General features: G+C 46.4%; 1 protein-coding gene across 1 annotated transcript; it reads right to left on the minus strand.

Moving 5' to 3' along the window:
• Positions 1–12,682: 12,682 nt before the first annotated feature.
• Positions 12,683–14,526, minus strand: her6 (hairy-related 6). The gene is made up of 4 exons (XM_076721920.1): positions 14,216–14,526; positions 13,940–14,035; positions 13,741–13,828; positions 12,683–13,555 (listed from the first exon to the last, which is right to left on the minus strand). The coding sequence occupies exons 1-4, from the start codon at positions 14,321–14,323 to the stop codon at positions 13,014–13,016; spliced, it is 834 nt and encodes a 277-aa protein (XP_076578035.1). The 5' UTR covers positions 14,324–14,526; the 3' UTR covers positions 12,683–13,013.
• Between the last annotated feature and the right edge of the window lie 260 nt (positions 14,527–14,786).

The following is a 14,786-nucleotide window of genomic DNA, read 5'->3' on the forward strand; positions in this document are numbered from 1 at the left end:
TTCATATTCATTCCAAGGATCTCATGTTTAAAGAATAATCTTTTCTTTTTAATTTTATGTGGACCGCTTGCAACAGGGGGACAGGTGAAAACTCAAAATGCAATGTGTTAATTCAGCAGGAAGAACAGGACAGAGTCCATGTCACTCAGTGGGAAAACACTACCATGGTCTCTCTTTTGCCCTGACATCACTGTTATCACACCCACCACCTCCCCTTTAAACAAATCAGATGGGGGAAATTGTCTGGCATCCCCCCCCCCCCCCCCCGGGCACTCCCAATCACAGCATCAAAGGCATGACGCAAGGCCAGGACAAAATGGAAGCCATTATGGCTAATTAGCTGCTGCCCTTTAAAGCACAGGGACCTGCCTGCTGCCGGGGCTCTGAGTGTGTGTCAGAGCAAACGCCACTGGCAGCTCCCACGCTACGGAGGAGACGGAGGGAGGGAGGGGGGGCTTACAGAGGACAGGGAGAGAGGAGGGGACAAAAACAAGGATGAGGCAGATTGTGAATGGGCTGGAAAGCATGCATTCATTTTCATTTTAAAAATGTTTCCTGCTAATAATGGAGGAAGTGCGCAGGAGGAATAAATGGGGAAGGGGAGGGTGGGGGTCTGGGGTCTTTGGAAGATGGAGAAGGAAAATTTGGGGTGGGGATTGGGGCACTGAGCTGCACATGATGAAAGGAGCTCCTTCTTTCTCTGCCAGGATCCACACGGGCATTCTTCAAGCTCACCCAAGCAGAACTCACACACACACGCACACACACACACACACACACATGCACACACCCCACCCACTACCATAAAATTCACTTACACCCCCTCCACATCCTCTATACCCCACCTCAACTTTATCACACACCTGAAGGGCTGCCTGCTGCCCGATTACCCAGCCTGCCCCCCCCTGCTCATCTGTCATCATGCTCCTGTGGTTACAACAACCCTAAACCACACACATGTACACGCACTCACACACACAGATGGAAATAGATAAGGGGAAGACACACATGCTTCCACACACAAACACACTCTGAAAGACACATGCACAGTTAAACAGTGCATGGCCCCCTGGTTGGCAGATTGGCCCGTCTCAGCCTGTATGTGCAGGTATGAGTGCGTAATTACTTCTCCATTCAGCGTCTTTATTCACTGCACCATTGTTGATTTTCTCTCTGTTGATTTTACAGCAGCCCACTGTGAAGCACCACCATATATCCTCCACCTGTCCTGTGGAGTAAAACCACTTTTTCAGCTTATTTCTTGTTATTATTATTTCTTACATATTTGATGCACAGTATGTACTAAGTGTGCCACCAAGTATGGACTGTGAAATTTGCGCTTCTACATATTAAATGTAGAATGTGTGAATTTACAATCAGCTGTTACCAATGAACCTGTTTACCTGTGGAATGTTCCAAACAGGTGTTTTTGGAGCATTCCACAACTTTCCCAGTCTTTGGTTGCCCCAACTTGTTTGAAACACATCTAAATTCAGAATAAGCAGACATTTACAAAAATCAATGAAGTAGATGAGGTAAAACTTTAAATATTGTCTTTGTAGTGTTTTCAATTGAGTATATGTCAAAAAGATTAACAAGTTCTCACATTCTGTTTCATTTATGTGTAACACAGCGTCACACCTTTTTGAATCAGGGTTGTAGGTTGAAACGTTGCATTTATAAATTTTCTTGGGAGTTTGCAACTTTAGAAAAACATACTCCCCACTCAATACTCATGTGATACTTACTGCTCAAAGTGCAGTATGACCTATGGAAACCCTTATGATAAGTCCTTTCTCTGTGTTTTAATTTCCCTCTGTGCCTATTGTGTAACACTATCTAACAACCATCCCTAACTCTCCAGCAAACTGTGACTACCTTGAACTATTTAAACATAATTTTACTCAGCATACTAAATGGTCTGAGTGTCATGTGTACATGCACAGTAGGTATCTTACTGCCTGGACCCAGAATCAATCTTGCATGCTGATGATTAAGATAAAGCTTCAGTTAATCTTATCTTTTTTTACATTGCATGCCTGCTTTTCAGCTACCTACAAACCACCAGGTTTGATTTGCTTTTCATTTCCTCTCAAGTGCAGCCTTAAGATCTCCAGCAACACCACAGACACTAAGAAGACCAGAAGTCAAGGCCCCGTCCTCCACCCACGTATCCAACCTGTCCTTTCCAATCGAGTGGCGACAGACGATTTCCCGTGCGTTTGAATCCTTGACCTCTTATTCCCAGTCCCAAGGCTGGTGGGAGACTTGGGGAGGGGGTTAGAGGTCTGGCATCTTTTCACACATCTTTGCAGACATAAAGAGCAAACAAACCTTGGGGTCTTTATCACTGAAATCTAAACCCCTTGGCTGATTTCATGTCCATGTGCTGAGGCTGGGGGACGCAGCGATGACCACCTGTTCTCTGTATTTCCTCGTAGTCGCTTTTGTCATGGGCTTTACATTCTTTCAAACCATTACAGGCCCAGGGAGAAACTTAAGCTTTCGCCAATTTCTCCCTTGCTGCCCCATATATGAGAACCTATACAGTCTCCTTTCAAAGGCCGCTTATGTGTCTGTCTTCGTGTGAGGGAAATTAAAACACAGAGAAAAGGGTTATCTTGTAGGTTTCTATAGGTCTTACAGTTTCAGCACGAGTATCACAAGACTCGCTGAATGATACCGGGGAGGTTTTTTTTTTTTTTTTTTAAACAAAAGCGTTGATTTACGGGGGGCTCTCCTTTGTGCCGGCCCATTGAAATAAACTGTGTCATGGAAGCATTTATTGAAGGACTTTGGGGATTTTAACAGGAGACAGTGAAAAGAGCTCCTCATACATACAGATTCCATCAACCAGCTATAAAAACTGAGGGGAGAGGAGTCTCATTTATGGGGTAACATGGTTACATTTTACTGCTCTGCGGCATTGAGGCAGAGGAGGCAGAGAGGACGCTTCTTTTGTTTGCTGCACGGCTGCAGCAGACAATGATCGAGGCGTGTGGAGATGCAGGAATGTCCTTACTGTAGACACTCTCGGAAGTCGGGTTCGAGTGTGCGTCTGTCTGTCGCTTTGTCCTTGTGTCAGTGTGTGTCCATTTTCATGACAGATAGGACTGTGGGAAAAGTGCCCTTACAAACGGCGGCTATTGTCCACCCTCCATTTATTTCATGGCGGTTCATTCCGCTGATAAGTAATGGAGAAAACCGTAGATGAAACAAATTCAATCCAATGCAGCATTGTGGTTCGCTTACATGAATCACTTCTGATTAGCCTCAAGCCGGCATGGCCGAGCTGTCAGTGAGAGCGCACAATCACACAGAGGCCTCGCAAAAATCAGGAACCTCTGTCCCGTTAAAGACCAGTCACTTTCACAAACCACTGTCGGGCCTCACTGTCACTGTCGTCACATAGTCCGCCATAATGGGCTCTGACTATTATTAATACGGGGCCTGCAGCACTCCTGACTACATCCAAGGGCTCGCCATAAAATATGTTAATCAAATCGGGCCCCTGGGGGCCCCTCAAAGGGAGCTTTAACACAAATTGAATATCACTGATGGCTTTGAAGGAAGGGTCGGTCTCGAAGGGGGGAGGCCCTAACCCTGTTAGTCACACGGGTCGGGGCTCAATGATGCTGCATATTTCCAGTCAGTGTCAATTACCCTGATATCGTCTGTGGAGGGTCGCATGCAGCCAGCGCTTCAGGCGCTCAGCAACTGGTGGCTGGATCTGTGGAGCACGTGGGAAAATCAGAGAAGGTGTACGCATGTGTGTGTGTGTGTGTGTGTGTGTGTGTGTGTGTGAGAGAGAGAGAGAGAGAGAGATTTTGTGATCTTCAGAACAAAATCTGTCAGCCCCTGTCAGCCCAGGATGCCACACGCTAATCACACTAATGCCTATGGGCTGAGCTAAAAGGAAGACATGAGCATGCCAGCTTTAGATTACTGGATCATGTAAATTATCTGATTCCACAAACCTATGACAGCTCTACCACTCTGTGTTCAGAGTAATTCAGATGGTTCCAAAGGTTCTGACTCTGGTCTATGGACTATATGTCTTTTCTAAGAAAGAAAGCAGCAGACCATAAGGGACCAATTAAGCGCGGGACAAATTAAAGTGAAAAAAGAAAAGAGATGTGATGTGCAGTTAAACATCTTTTCCTGGTAGTAATGGAGCAGCTCTGAGGCTTTTAAATGAGCAGAACCCCATCAGCTGACGACACAGCCTAAATATAGCTCTGTAGAAAATGGTAGAGGAGTAATCTACCAGTTTATCATGACTGGATGTGCAGCTTGACTTTTTTTTTGCTTCCAAAATGGACAAAAGTGGTAAAGTGCAGTGACAGACAAACTTTGAGGTTTACGTTAAAATGAGGCCAATAACGTGTCAGTTCATTTAGAGGAAGGGTAGAGTCAGTTCTGCATTTTCCTGCTGCATCCTGTAAATGTCACCAAAAGGACCACTAGGTGAGGAGCAACCTCTGATAATTCTGACCTCTAAACTTAAGATTTAGGTCTGTGTGCTGAGGCTGGGGGATGCAGAAAAGGCCTGTGCAATTTAATAGATTATCAGTTGAGGAATGTTAATTCACTGCTACTTCATACATTAATTGACATTGACATTTACCTGGATTTCAGCTACATGAAACTCTCTGAATGCAGAACATTCATTTTAAATCAAACTTTCAGATGCAAACATTTATGGTAATTAATGGTGATCAACAGGAATTCAAGACACATCCTGCATTAATTCATGCATTAAATCATCATCAGTCATGATTAGTTAAACATTACTAAAGCATATGATTTGCTCCCTTATTATAAGGTGTTCTCTCATATCCAGGCCTGGTTAATGTGAGGGAGGGATGAAGGTTATAGCAAATAAACATGGTTAAAGCCTCATTAACTTCAGCAGGGTGTGAGACAGTTTGAAAACATTGGGGTTACGGTTTAAATAGCCAACATTAACTGTTAGATTGTGATTGGACACAATGACGTCCTGCATTGGTGCTGAACTTTGGCAGTAGACCTACAGTTTATCAGACAGGCGCCCCGTAATGTAAAGCTGCCCTGCCATCTTACTCAGTCAGTCATCTTTGTCATTCAAAGACTTATCTTGGCTTTCAGGGATGACACACTGCTGCTTCCCTTACAGCTGCTCCAACTGAGGAAAACAAAGAGAGCCGAAGGTTTTATGCATTTGACCACACAACATAATACCATCACGAAGATGCCACTTATTCTTCGGACGTCTCAGCTCCTCTGCCCACTCTAGGTGGCTACTTTACAGCTTCTGGGATAATCACATTGGACCCGATTCCCAGAGAAACCGGGGTTTACATGTCCATGACAAGCTCGCTAGTACCCCGACCCAACACACACAAACACACACACGGGCATTCGTCTCATTCATGATGCAAAACGGAGCTGAGATAACAGGGTCTGGTGGGAGTGTTTGAGAATACACTCCACAAAGGTGAAGTTACACAGACAGATGAGGTGGGAGGCATGGAACGCACACACACACACACACACACACACACACACACACACACGCTTGGAAAAACACACTCAGCCTGGTATAAACCCACACTCGGGCAAAGCAAAGACACACAAACACACTCAGCATCACACACTCACACATCCTAACTGACATGGACAAACTCTTTATTGTGCACACCCTCAAACAATTACACACTCGCTCACACACGGCTCGCTTTGTGTCTACAGCGTCTCGTGGTCGTATCTCTGCGGCCAGCTCCTCTGCGGCTCCCGCCACTGGCTCCAGAAAGGCAAAGAGGATTAACTGCTGGTCCACGTCACAGTTTAGGCTGCTTTTGCGTGGACAGAGCAGAGGGATGTGGGATAATGCCATTTCATGTCTCTGAGCACCGACATGATGCAATGTATGCGAGCGGTGAAACACTTCAGTTCACGGGGAACAAACAGCCACCGAACTAAAGAAGCGAAGCTCAAGTAAAATCAACCAACAGAAACAAAAGCAGGGAAAACAACCAGAAGGATCTCTGGTCCAAACTGAGGAGAGGAGAATCTCAAAGTCACTGCAGCAGCTCTGGATAAACGTGCACATGTACGCAGCAGATGAATCAGAAAATTTGGATTTGTGTTCACTAGATATCCAAAAGGTGAACTTCTGTATTGCTACAGACCAAAACATCTCTGTTGATCACTGTTTGAACATGTAATAAATGCCTCTAAAGACACTCCTCAGGTGCTTTTTACGTGGGAACAAATGTTTGGGTTGTGTTTGCAGAGTTCATTGGATAAAACACGCAATCTGAATATGTCACCTTTGACTCTGGGAACGTCAATGCGATGCATAACATTTATACTGAATGAGAAGAAAATTTGATGTCGGTGCAATGCAATAAGCAAAAGTAAATGAAAATGATGTCAGCAAAAAAAAAAAATTGTATGGAAACACAGCAGACCGTACAACAAAGAGGCTAAAGGCTGCACACACCAAACATCACAGCAAGTTCCTCGGCAGGACTCCTCATTTGTGGAGGAGTTTCTCCTTTCAGAGCACATTGCCATCATTTCCCATGCTGAAGTGTGAGCCATTAAGTCAAAGAACACAAACAAAACTGTTTGCACAGTCAAGACTTGATCCATCAGTTTCTGTGCAGACACCTCCCTCCTCTCTATCCCATGCTCCTGTGTGTGTGTGGCCTTGAAGTTAACATTACATCATTAACACCATCATCATGACTTTGCAACAACAACAGCCAGCGTGTTGATTTACAGACATCAAACTCGCTGACTCCATCCAAGCTCCATCAGAGTGAAAAAGAGCTGGACATCCGGACCCGTTTGATGTATTCAAGGGTCAAAAAAATCTGGTTTCTCTTTCCCTTCATCTCTGAGGGGCCCGACCCTCTGGAGCGGAGGGGCTGTTAAAAGCAGGAAAATAAAACCAGCCACGCGAGGGCAGAGCTCGTAGATCATACAGCCAAACAGCGTGTAAGTTGAGTGTGTTAGGGGTGTGTTTTGCTCTCCTGCTGCACTTCACAAGTCTCCCTGGGCCATGTTAATTGATCTCAGCCTCACTTGTATGTGCAAAGAGACACAAAGCCCCACACAAAAACGATGGTGTAGTGTGAAATGAGTAGTTGGTAAGCTACAGGCATGCTCGCATACAGTGTACATGAAGGCGTACATGTTTTAGATGAATTCAGAGCTGGCACCTACCATAACCTCTCTTTCTCATACACACACACACACACACACACACACACACACACGCAAATACAGCCTCAGTAAATCATCTCAACATTCTGCCATATGAAAACATACATATGGGGACGTAACCAGATTCAGACTGCATAGTGTTATATACCGTATGCATAATAAAAGACTCCCATGGCAACACCGTAAACTGCAGCTGACCCTGACCTCTGACCTTCTTGTGGAGACAGGCAGGCATCCTTTTCAGTCACTGCAGCATCACTGGATCAGTTATCATTGCTGCCGTGTCACAAACATGTGTCCCCAAATTAAATGCACTACAAAGACAACATATTTAATGTTTAACCTCATCAACTTCATCCATTTTGGCAAATATATTCTTATTCTGAATTTGACGCAGCCACTCGTTTCAAACGAGTTGGACAGGAGCAAAAAAAGTCTGGGAAAGTCTCGCAAAACTCAGCTGACATCAACAATGTTGAACCCTCTGTGCACACAGTGAACAACTCCTGAGAAAACCATAATATCATAGTAATAATGTAATATGTGTACCTAGATTTTACACATTTCAAGTTATTGCTGCTGTTTATTATCATCTTTCACTTTCTTTCCTCTAAGGGTTTCCTGTTTTTTTTTTTCTGGGGACAAATATTGGGGGCCCTGACCGTGAGGTTGGGAAACTTGGCTGTGAAGGATCAAAGCAAGAAGCTCAGAAGTGATTCATGAAGAAACTCTTTGTGCGATATCAAAACCAACCAAACTGTCACCGTTGGCAGTTGTTTGGACGTTGGTGCGGTGGGAACTTGTTTGTCTGGTCTATTTGTTTGTTGTGATGGTCTGTGAGGGGGCAAACCCTCCCACTCAATTGGCCTTGGGATCCAGAGTAGCTGGAGGACAGGTCATACAAAGGCGCAGTGTGATGGGGTCATCACTGTCACCGCCCAGAGTCGGGGGATGTGCCAACTTTGTAACTGACAGCTTCTTATGGTTGCCATGTCCTGCTCTCCTTAAGCCACCATGCCCTGAAACCATCCACCAATACGCCTCAACAACATGTTTACGAACCAAAATTGGAAGGATGGGCTATAGGGATGAAAAAGACTACTTCTAAAGGCTGGAGACTATAAAAGAAACAATCATCCAGCATCACAGGACCACCTTTGCTAGCGTTCTTGTTTTTGAGCGTGTGAGAGGCTGGACTGGTGAGAAACACTGTGGATTTACATAGCAGTCTGCGACTTCAAACGAGGTGGCTGACATTTGAATGGGCTGGTGGTGGGAGCCTCTGGTGGGGTTTTTGTTGCCATGCAGGGTGAGCCAAGGAAAGTGGGCATGCACACTGCTGGGATTTGTGTGTAGACAGCTTGTCCTGTTTACTGGGCCCACAGGTTACCATAGGAGCCCCACATGAACTGAGTGTGCGTGAGACAAAGAAAGAGTGTGAGAGAGAAAGATAGGGAGACTAGGAGATGGAGGCATAAGAGAGGTACGCCATGTAGAGTTAGATGGTTAGTGAGTCACTGGGTGCGCTGCTAACAGAGGACAGAACAACTCTGATAAGTATTGCACTAATAATAGGGAGTGAAGTGGAATTCAGGTCCATGAGACCTGGATGCCCTTTTGTGCGCAAGAACACATAATTTCAAACTCCCTGACTCTGTTTATGATCACAGCAGCTTTTATGGATGAGTGACAAATGCTAGACAAGTAGTGCATCGCTGTTTATTAGCTTCATGTGAATGAACAAGTTTGTATTTTAGCATCAGGAACCACATCCATCCTTTGTACGAAAGACGAATTGAGCTATGAAATTCTGCTTTACTCAGTTCTTATCTACTGCTGCAAACTTAGAAATGCACAGTGATAATGCTGTATCAAATGCTATAGGGTGAAATGTCTGCTGTCTGTGCTGTCTTTCACGGTACCCTGTGTGCCACCATGTTACGTATAAACAACTGTGGTAACATATCTCCATATCACTGGTTCACTACATAATTTTGCTTATTTCCTGAAATACTGGAAATACTGGATTCTTTAACCTCTTCGTGTTTTTCCTCAAATGGACGAGGAAAAATCTATATTTGGCTGATCTGCTCACAACTCATCTCCAAAGTAAGACCATAAGGTTGGGAACCACTGCACTGCATAAGCTGTTAGGTCCTCGGTCAATAGACAAAATCCTGTACATTTGTTGAACTTGGCAAATAAAATAGCTGCCCGTCACTCTGTAATTAGTTGATCTCAACATGTCACACTGATACAGAGCAAGGATTAAAAAAGATCCTTAAATATGCCTGGACAACTGTAGCTAAATTTTTGACCACGTCCAACCACAACAGTGTCAACCTCTCGAGGAATAAATGTTAGTTCAGCACACAGGGAACCAAAGGGAAAAACCCTTTGCTCTGACAAGGAACACCTGTCTGAGTGAGTGTATACTCTGGAATGAGTGTAAGCCTCCGGGACAGAGGAGGGAAACATGTGATTGAGTGTGTGCATGTGTCTGTGTACAGAATCAGTGCAAATACCCAGTCAGGGTCATACATGAGTCTGATGTAAACTTAAATTACAGATCTAACTTTCCATTGTATTGTGTGCTGGGGTCAGGATTCAGACTGCATGCACACACGGATCCACTTCCGCCCACACAGATCCAACACTTCTCTCTCCCCTCCCACAGCTTTCCCTTTCCCTGCCTGGCTGCTCTGCTGCCTGGCTGACGAGCCGTGCTGCCTGGCTCGGTGGCGGTTGCCCTGTCTATCAGTCTATTTCCAGGCTCAGGGCCCAGCGCCAAGGCAGGCAGTCAGTCAGTCAGGCGGTGTGGTGGAGGGCAGAGGGGTTGATGCGTGTGTCAGAGAGGCGCTCTCCCACATTCCCCCGGCGGCTGGCAGCAGGCCGGGCCTGCGGAGGGGGGTTCGCCTCTTTCTCACGACCTCTCAGGTTCCTGCGCTCATCTGGGAGCTATTCATTTCCTGCCAGAAAACAGCCTTCCCCTGCAACTGCAGGAGAGGGGGGGGGTGCAAGGGGATGGGGTGGAGGGGAGGGGAGGGAGAGGAGTTTGGCTTCAAAATGAGTCCAGGGCTTGGTACAGCAAGCCCTGGGCTTAAATCATAAAGCTCTCGCTTGTCTGGGCTGCAATCAAAGACAGACCCAGTGACGGGCCGAGAGAGAGAGAGGGAGAGAGAAAGAGGAACCATGAGACAGAGAGGGAGAGAGTGGACCATATGGTAGCACTTAGGGAGCCAAGGAGGAAGCAGAGGGGCTTTTTTTCCCCTCCTTTCGCTCTCTGCATGCACGCGGAGTGTGGGAAAAGTTAATGGACACGCATGGCAGCTAACCCCCCGGTCGTGTTGTGACATGTGTGCGGTCACTCCGGCAGCTCGGCCACTGCACTGGGTAATTGGAGAGGCTCGTAAAGCTGTTCTCCAGAGGGGAAGAGACCACTGAAGATGTCGGTGGGTGGAGGGGAGGAAGGGAGGAAAGGAGGAAAAGGGGGAATGGTGGTGAAGTGGGGTGGGAGGGCTCAGCAGCTGGGTGTTGTCCGGGTCACACCACGTGCCTCCCAGACGTCCCACGTCCAGCTGTGGCCCCGGGGCTCAGGGCAGGAAGCTCGACACTGGTCTGAGCACAGCTGGAACGCTGTGGGAACGTGTGTGTGTATGTGTGTGTGTGTGTGTGTGACTATGTGCATTTGCGTGGAGAAGCTCTGGCTCACAGGAGGCCGACTGTTATCCTGAGTGGTAAGCCTTTCCTTGAACCCCCCCACTCCCCACTTAACTCCCCACTACCTCACCCACTGTGCCCTTTGGCCAGGCATGTCCTCACCCAGCACCCGCCACAAATACACACACACACACAAGACGCATGCACGCACAGGCACGAGCACACACATGGCTTCAATCAAACAGGGATGCGTGGCCCCCCGTAAAAAGGTGTGATGGAAATTCAAAATGATGGCACTTATCCACACTTTGTGCCTCTTAGCGCACTGATAATTGCAAACACCTGCACCCCCTCCCCACACACACACCCTTCAAAGAAGGGCCACACTCGGATAGCTGGAGGGGGCACGCACACCTGGGCAGAGCAGAGCGCTACCACATGGCTCAGTGGCGAAGTGTTTAACGTGTCCTTCTGCTGTCAACCCCCCCGGCATGAAGGAACTCCCTCAGCTCTGATTGAAGACACAGCCTGCAGCTCGTCTCTGCTCCATACTGTCAGGAGATAAATGCTGTCGGTGATGTTAAAGCCGACTGAGCGGTGGAATCCTCGTAATGATGATTTCTTAGCTTTGTTTTTCAACTTGATCACTTCAGATTGTTGGTTGGTTGATAGTTCATTAAGTCTCCTAATTAGAAACTTTTGAGTGGAAAGGGCCTCTGCAGCATGTGCACTGATGAGAGGCCGTATAGCTTTATGCCATAGTAAAATAGGTGCAGAGCATGCAAACAAAAGCTTCAACTGACATATTGTTTTGATCAAACCCTGCAATGGCTGGTAAAGCTAATTCAGGATAGATAAATACATCCTCAAGCCCCTGCAACAAAATGCTCCTGTGTCTTCCAGAGTATTAATCAGAATATTTACCCATTTCCATAACCTTCTCTTAGATTAGAACAGAGGTTGTGTTCATTTTCTAAGACGTGCATCCACAGCAGAGCATCCACGCTCCAATCATTGATCACACAAATACCAATCAGATTGCAATGCACTTCTGCGCTGCTAGATGGCGTAAGTGACCTCCGTAAGGCTCCAAAGTCTCCACCGGGAGAGGTGAGACTGCTGGACTATCAGTGTGAAAAACAGCAGTGGATAGTCTCGCGCCTGTGTCTGATTACTTACAGAGCCAAAGTCTCCTGCCTGACTCACTTATTTAGCTAACAGAATTACAATTAGACAACAATTTACCGACAGTCTGGCTCAGTGTGACTTACAGGGAGTGAGCATGCAGTGATTTTGCTCAAAGACACTACAGCAACATACACGCCTCTTAATGAATAGCACACTTTTTGTTTGTTTGCAGTGATTTGACCATAAACATTCCTGGTTAGAGGACAGTTCTTCCCACCTATCAATACTTCCTATTTCTTAGTAACACAAAGTGTTATCACGGATGCTGTTCGCTCAGAGAAGTGTGAGGTTCGAAACGTTTTCGACCCTTTTTGCGTCCAACAGGCAGTTAAAAACACAAAAAACACTTGTTGATTGCACGTGTAAGTAGCCCTCTCGATGGAAAATACTTTTCACATAACAAATAGGGTAATTGCGTCGAAAAGCCTCTGGTAAGCTCACTAATTGTGTGCTACCACTCAGTTTTCCTCTAACACGTACAGACAAGTCTACATAATATAGCTTAAGTACCAACTAAACTACATTAACAGCCAAATTCGTAATATTTGCAGTTATACGCATGAATAAGAAGATCAGGTTTAGTTTTCCCAAGAAACAACGCAGGAACAAGAGCATGTTTTTTCATATCTTTACAAATTTATTTGTCTTCCAAAACGAAGAACATCATAAGAGCATTGAACATATCTTTGGCATCACACAGTAAAAAAGAAAGAAAGAAAAAAAAAAAGAAAAACGACAACTCAAATATATATATAAAAAAATGCAGTGAACGGACTTCCACAATACAGATCTCATTTCAATATGAACTTTACTCCCTTGTTAGCTGTACAAATATAGTGCATACTCTTTCCATTTTACAAGAAAAAAACAGATTCAAAACAACTTTCTAACATTGAACAAAGAGAGAACTGTTAAGTGTCATTTTAAAGTCTTTATGGTCCTTTTCCCGCTGTTCACCAGGGTCGCCACACTGAGTCCGTGTTGCCTGAAGGGGCTCCGGGGGAAACCGCAGCCGGTACAGGGACCGGCGTGCCGACGTTGTTGGCGTACACGGGGATAACGGGGCCGTTTGGCGCAAACGCCGCGTTGGGTATGAGGAATGCAAACTGTCCGTCTGTGGCAGGCACGATCTGGAAACCACCGTACACTTTGGTGGCGTCTGAGGGTAAATTAGCCGGCGACGAGCCTCCTTTACAGGACACCGCGTTCATGGGCAGGACCTGCGGGGATGAGCTGGGGATCTGCACCATGGACTGGCCGAAGGAGGGGTGTGTGGGTCCGGCGGTGGATGGGAGCTGATGTTGGTGCTGATGCTGGCTGGGGTAGTTCATAGCGTTGATCTGGGTCATGCAGTTGGCCAAGTGGCCGAGGAGCCGCGTCCTGACCTCGGTGTTGACACCTTCGCAGGTGGACAGGAACCGGGTGACTTCATTCATGCACTCGCTGAATCCGGCACGATATTTTCCCAAGACAGTGGGGTCGGTGTTCAGGGCAGCTGCAGAGAAAACAGGAAGGGATATTTAAGTCAGAATATTCATATGCACACATTGTTTAACATGTACAATTGGTAAAAATGTGTAAAATATAGAAGGGGGTGATGAATCGGGATTATTAGAGCAGCCCAGACATGCTGTACAACGCACAGTCATGAGACAGATTAGTCCGGGAAATGCGACTTACCGGTCATCTGAGCCCTCTGGAGGTTCCGGAGATGCTTCACCGTCATCTCCAGGATGTCCGCCTTCTCCAGTTTAGAGTGTCTGGAGCTCTGAGGGGACGGAAAACACACATGGTTAGGATTACGCGCTCACTTTCTCGCTGTTTGACAGGAGCAGCTTTAGAAATCTTTTAATAACCAGGACGCTAAGTGACTACTTACATCTTTTTTGAGCGCATCCAGGATGAGCGTTTTCAGCTGCCCCAAGCTCTCGTTGATTCTGGCTCTTCTCCTCTTTTCCATTATTGGCTTGGATGACTACAGATGAAAACAAAATGACATCAACTGTTAAATTTCTTGTTGCGTGCGTAAAAGTGAGCGGCATCGCTTTGGATGCGCAGCTTGTGCAAAATTGCGTCCAAAATGAAACGTTTCAAGCTTTCTGTTTTTAGATGACACTGGCGGGGAATTGTTTTTCAATGTGAGCTTGATACCGACCTTTCTGTGCTCAGACGCTGTCTTGGGTTTATCGGGAGTTGTGTTCATGCTTGCCGGGGTTGCAGCGACCGGGGAGGAGGAGGTTTTTTCCATCATATCGGCAGGCATCTTCTTTATCGAAAATATCCCACAAAACCACAGCAAATTACGATCCACTGGTTAAAGAAACAGGACGATGAATGTTTTCAGCGTGCGATATTCAAAAGTCCTCTCCCTCAGAAAAAAAAAATCCTGAGATATGTATCAAGTTAGAATCCGTCAGAGCGGTGCGCAGCGGCAGCGGCTACCAGGAGCGGATGCGGAGTCTCTCTGTTGGGCTCTCCGCGTGTGGCTTGTATTTATATCTCGCACTGCACGCGAACGGCTCGTGTGAAACTTCCCAAACTTTCTTTCCCACAGTAACTTTCCACCAATCAGGGCGAGGGACACGCGGCCCGAGGGAGGACGGCTCGTGGTCGGCGCCCTCCCATTGGTTGTTTGGCCGCTTGAGCTGGCGGCCAATGGCGCGAGGCCCGGGTTCAGGGCACAGCCGGGGAAACTGCCTTCAGTCTTCAATCATCGTACCGTTTAC

The sequence above is a fragment of the Chaetodon auriga genome, chromosome 3, assembly GCF_051107435.1.
Source record: "Chaetodon auriga isolate fChaAug3 chromosome 3, fChaAug3.hap1, whole genome shotgun sequence".
Lineage (NCBI taxonomy): Eukaryota > Metazoa > Chordata > Actinopteri > Chaetodontiformes > Chaetodontidae > Chaetodon > Chaetodon auriga.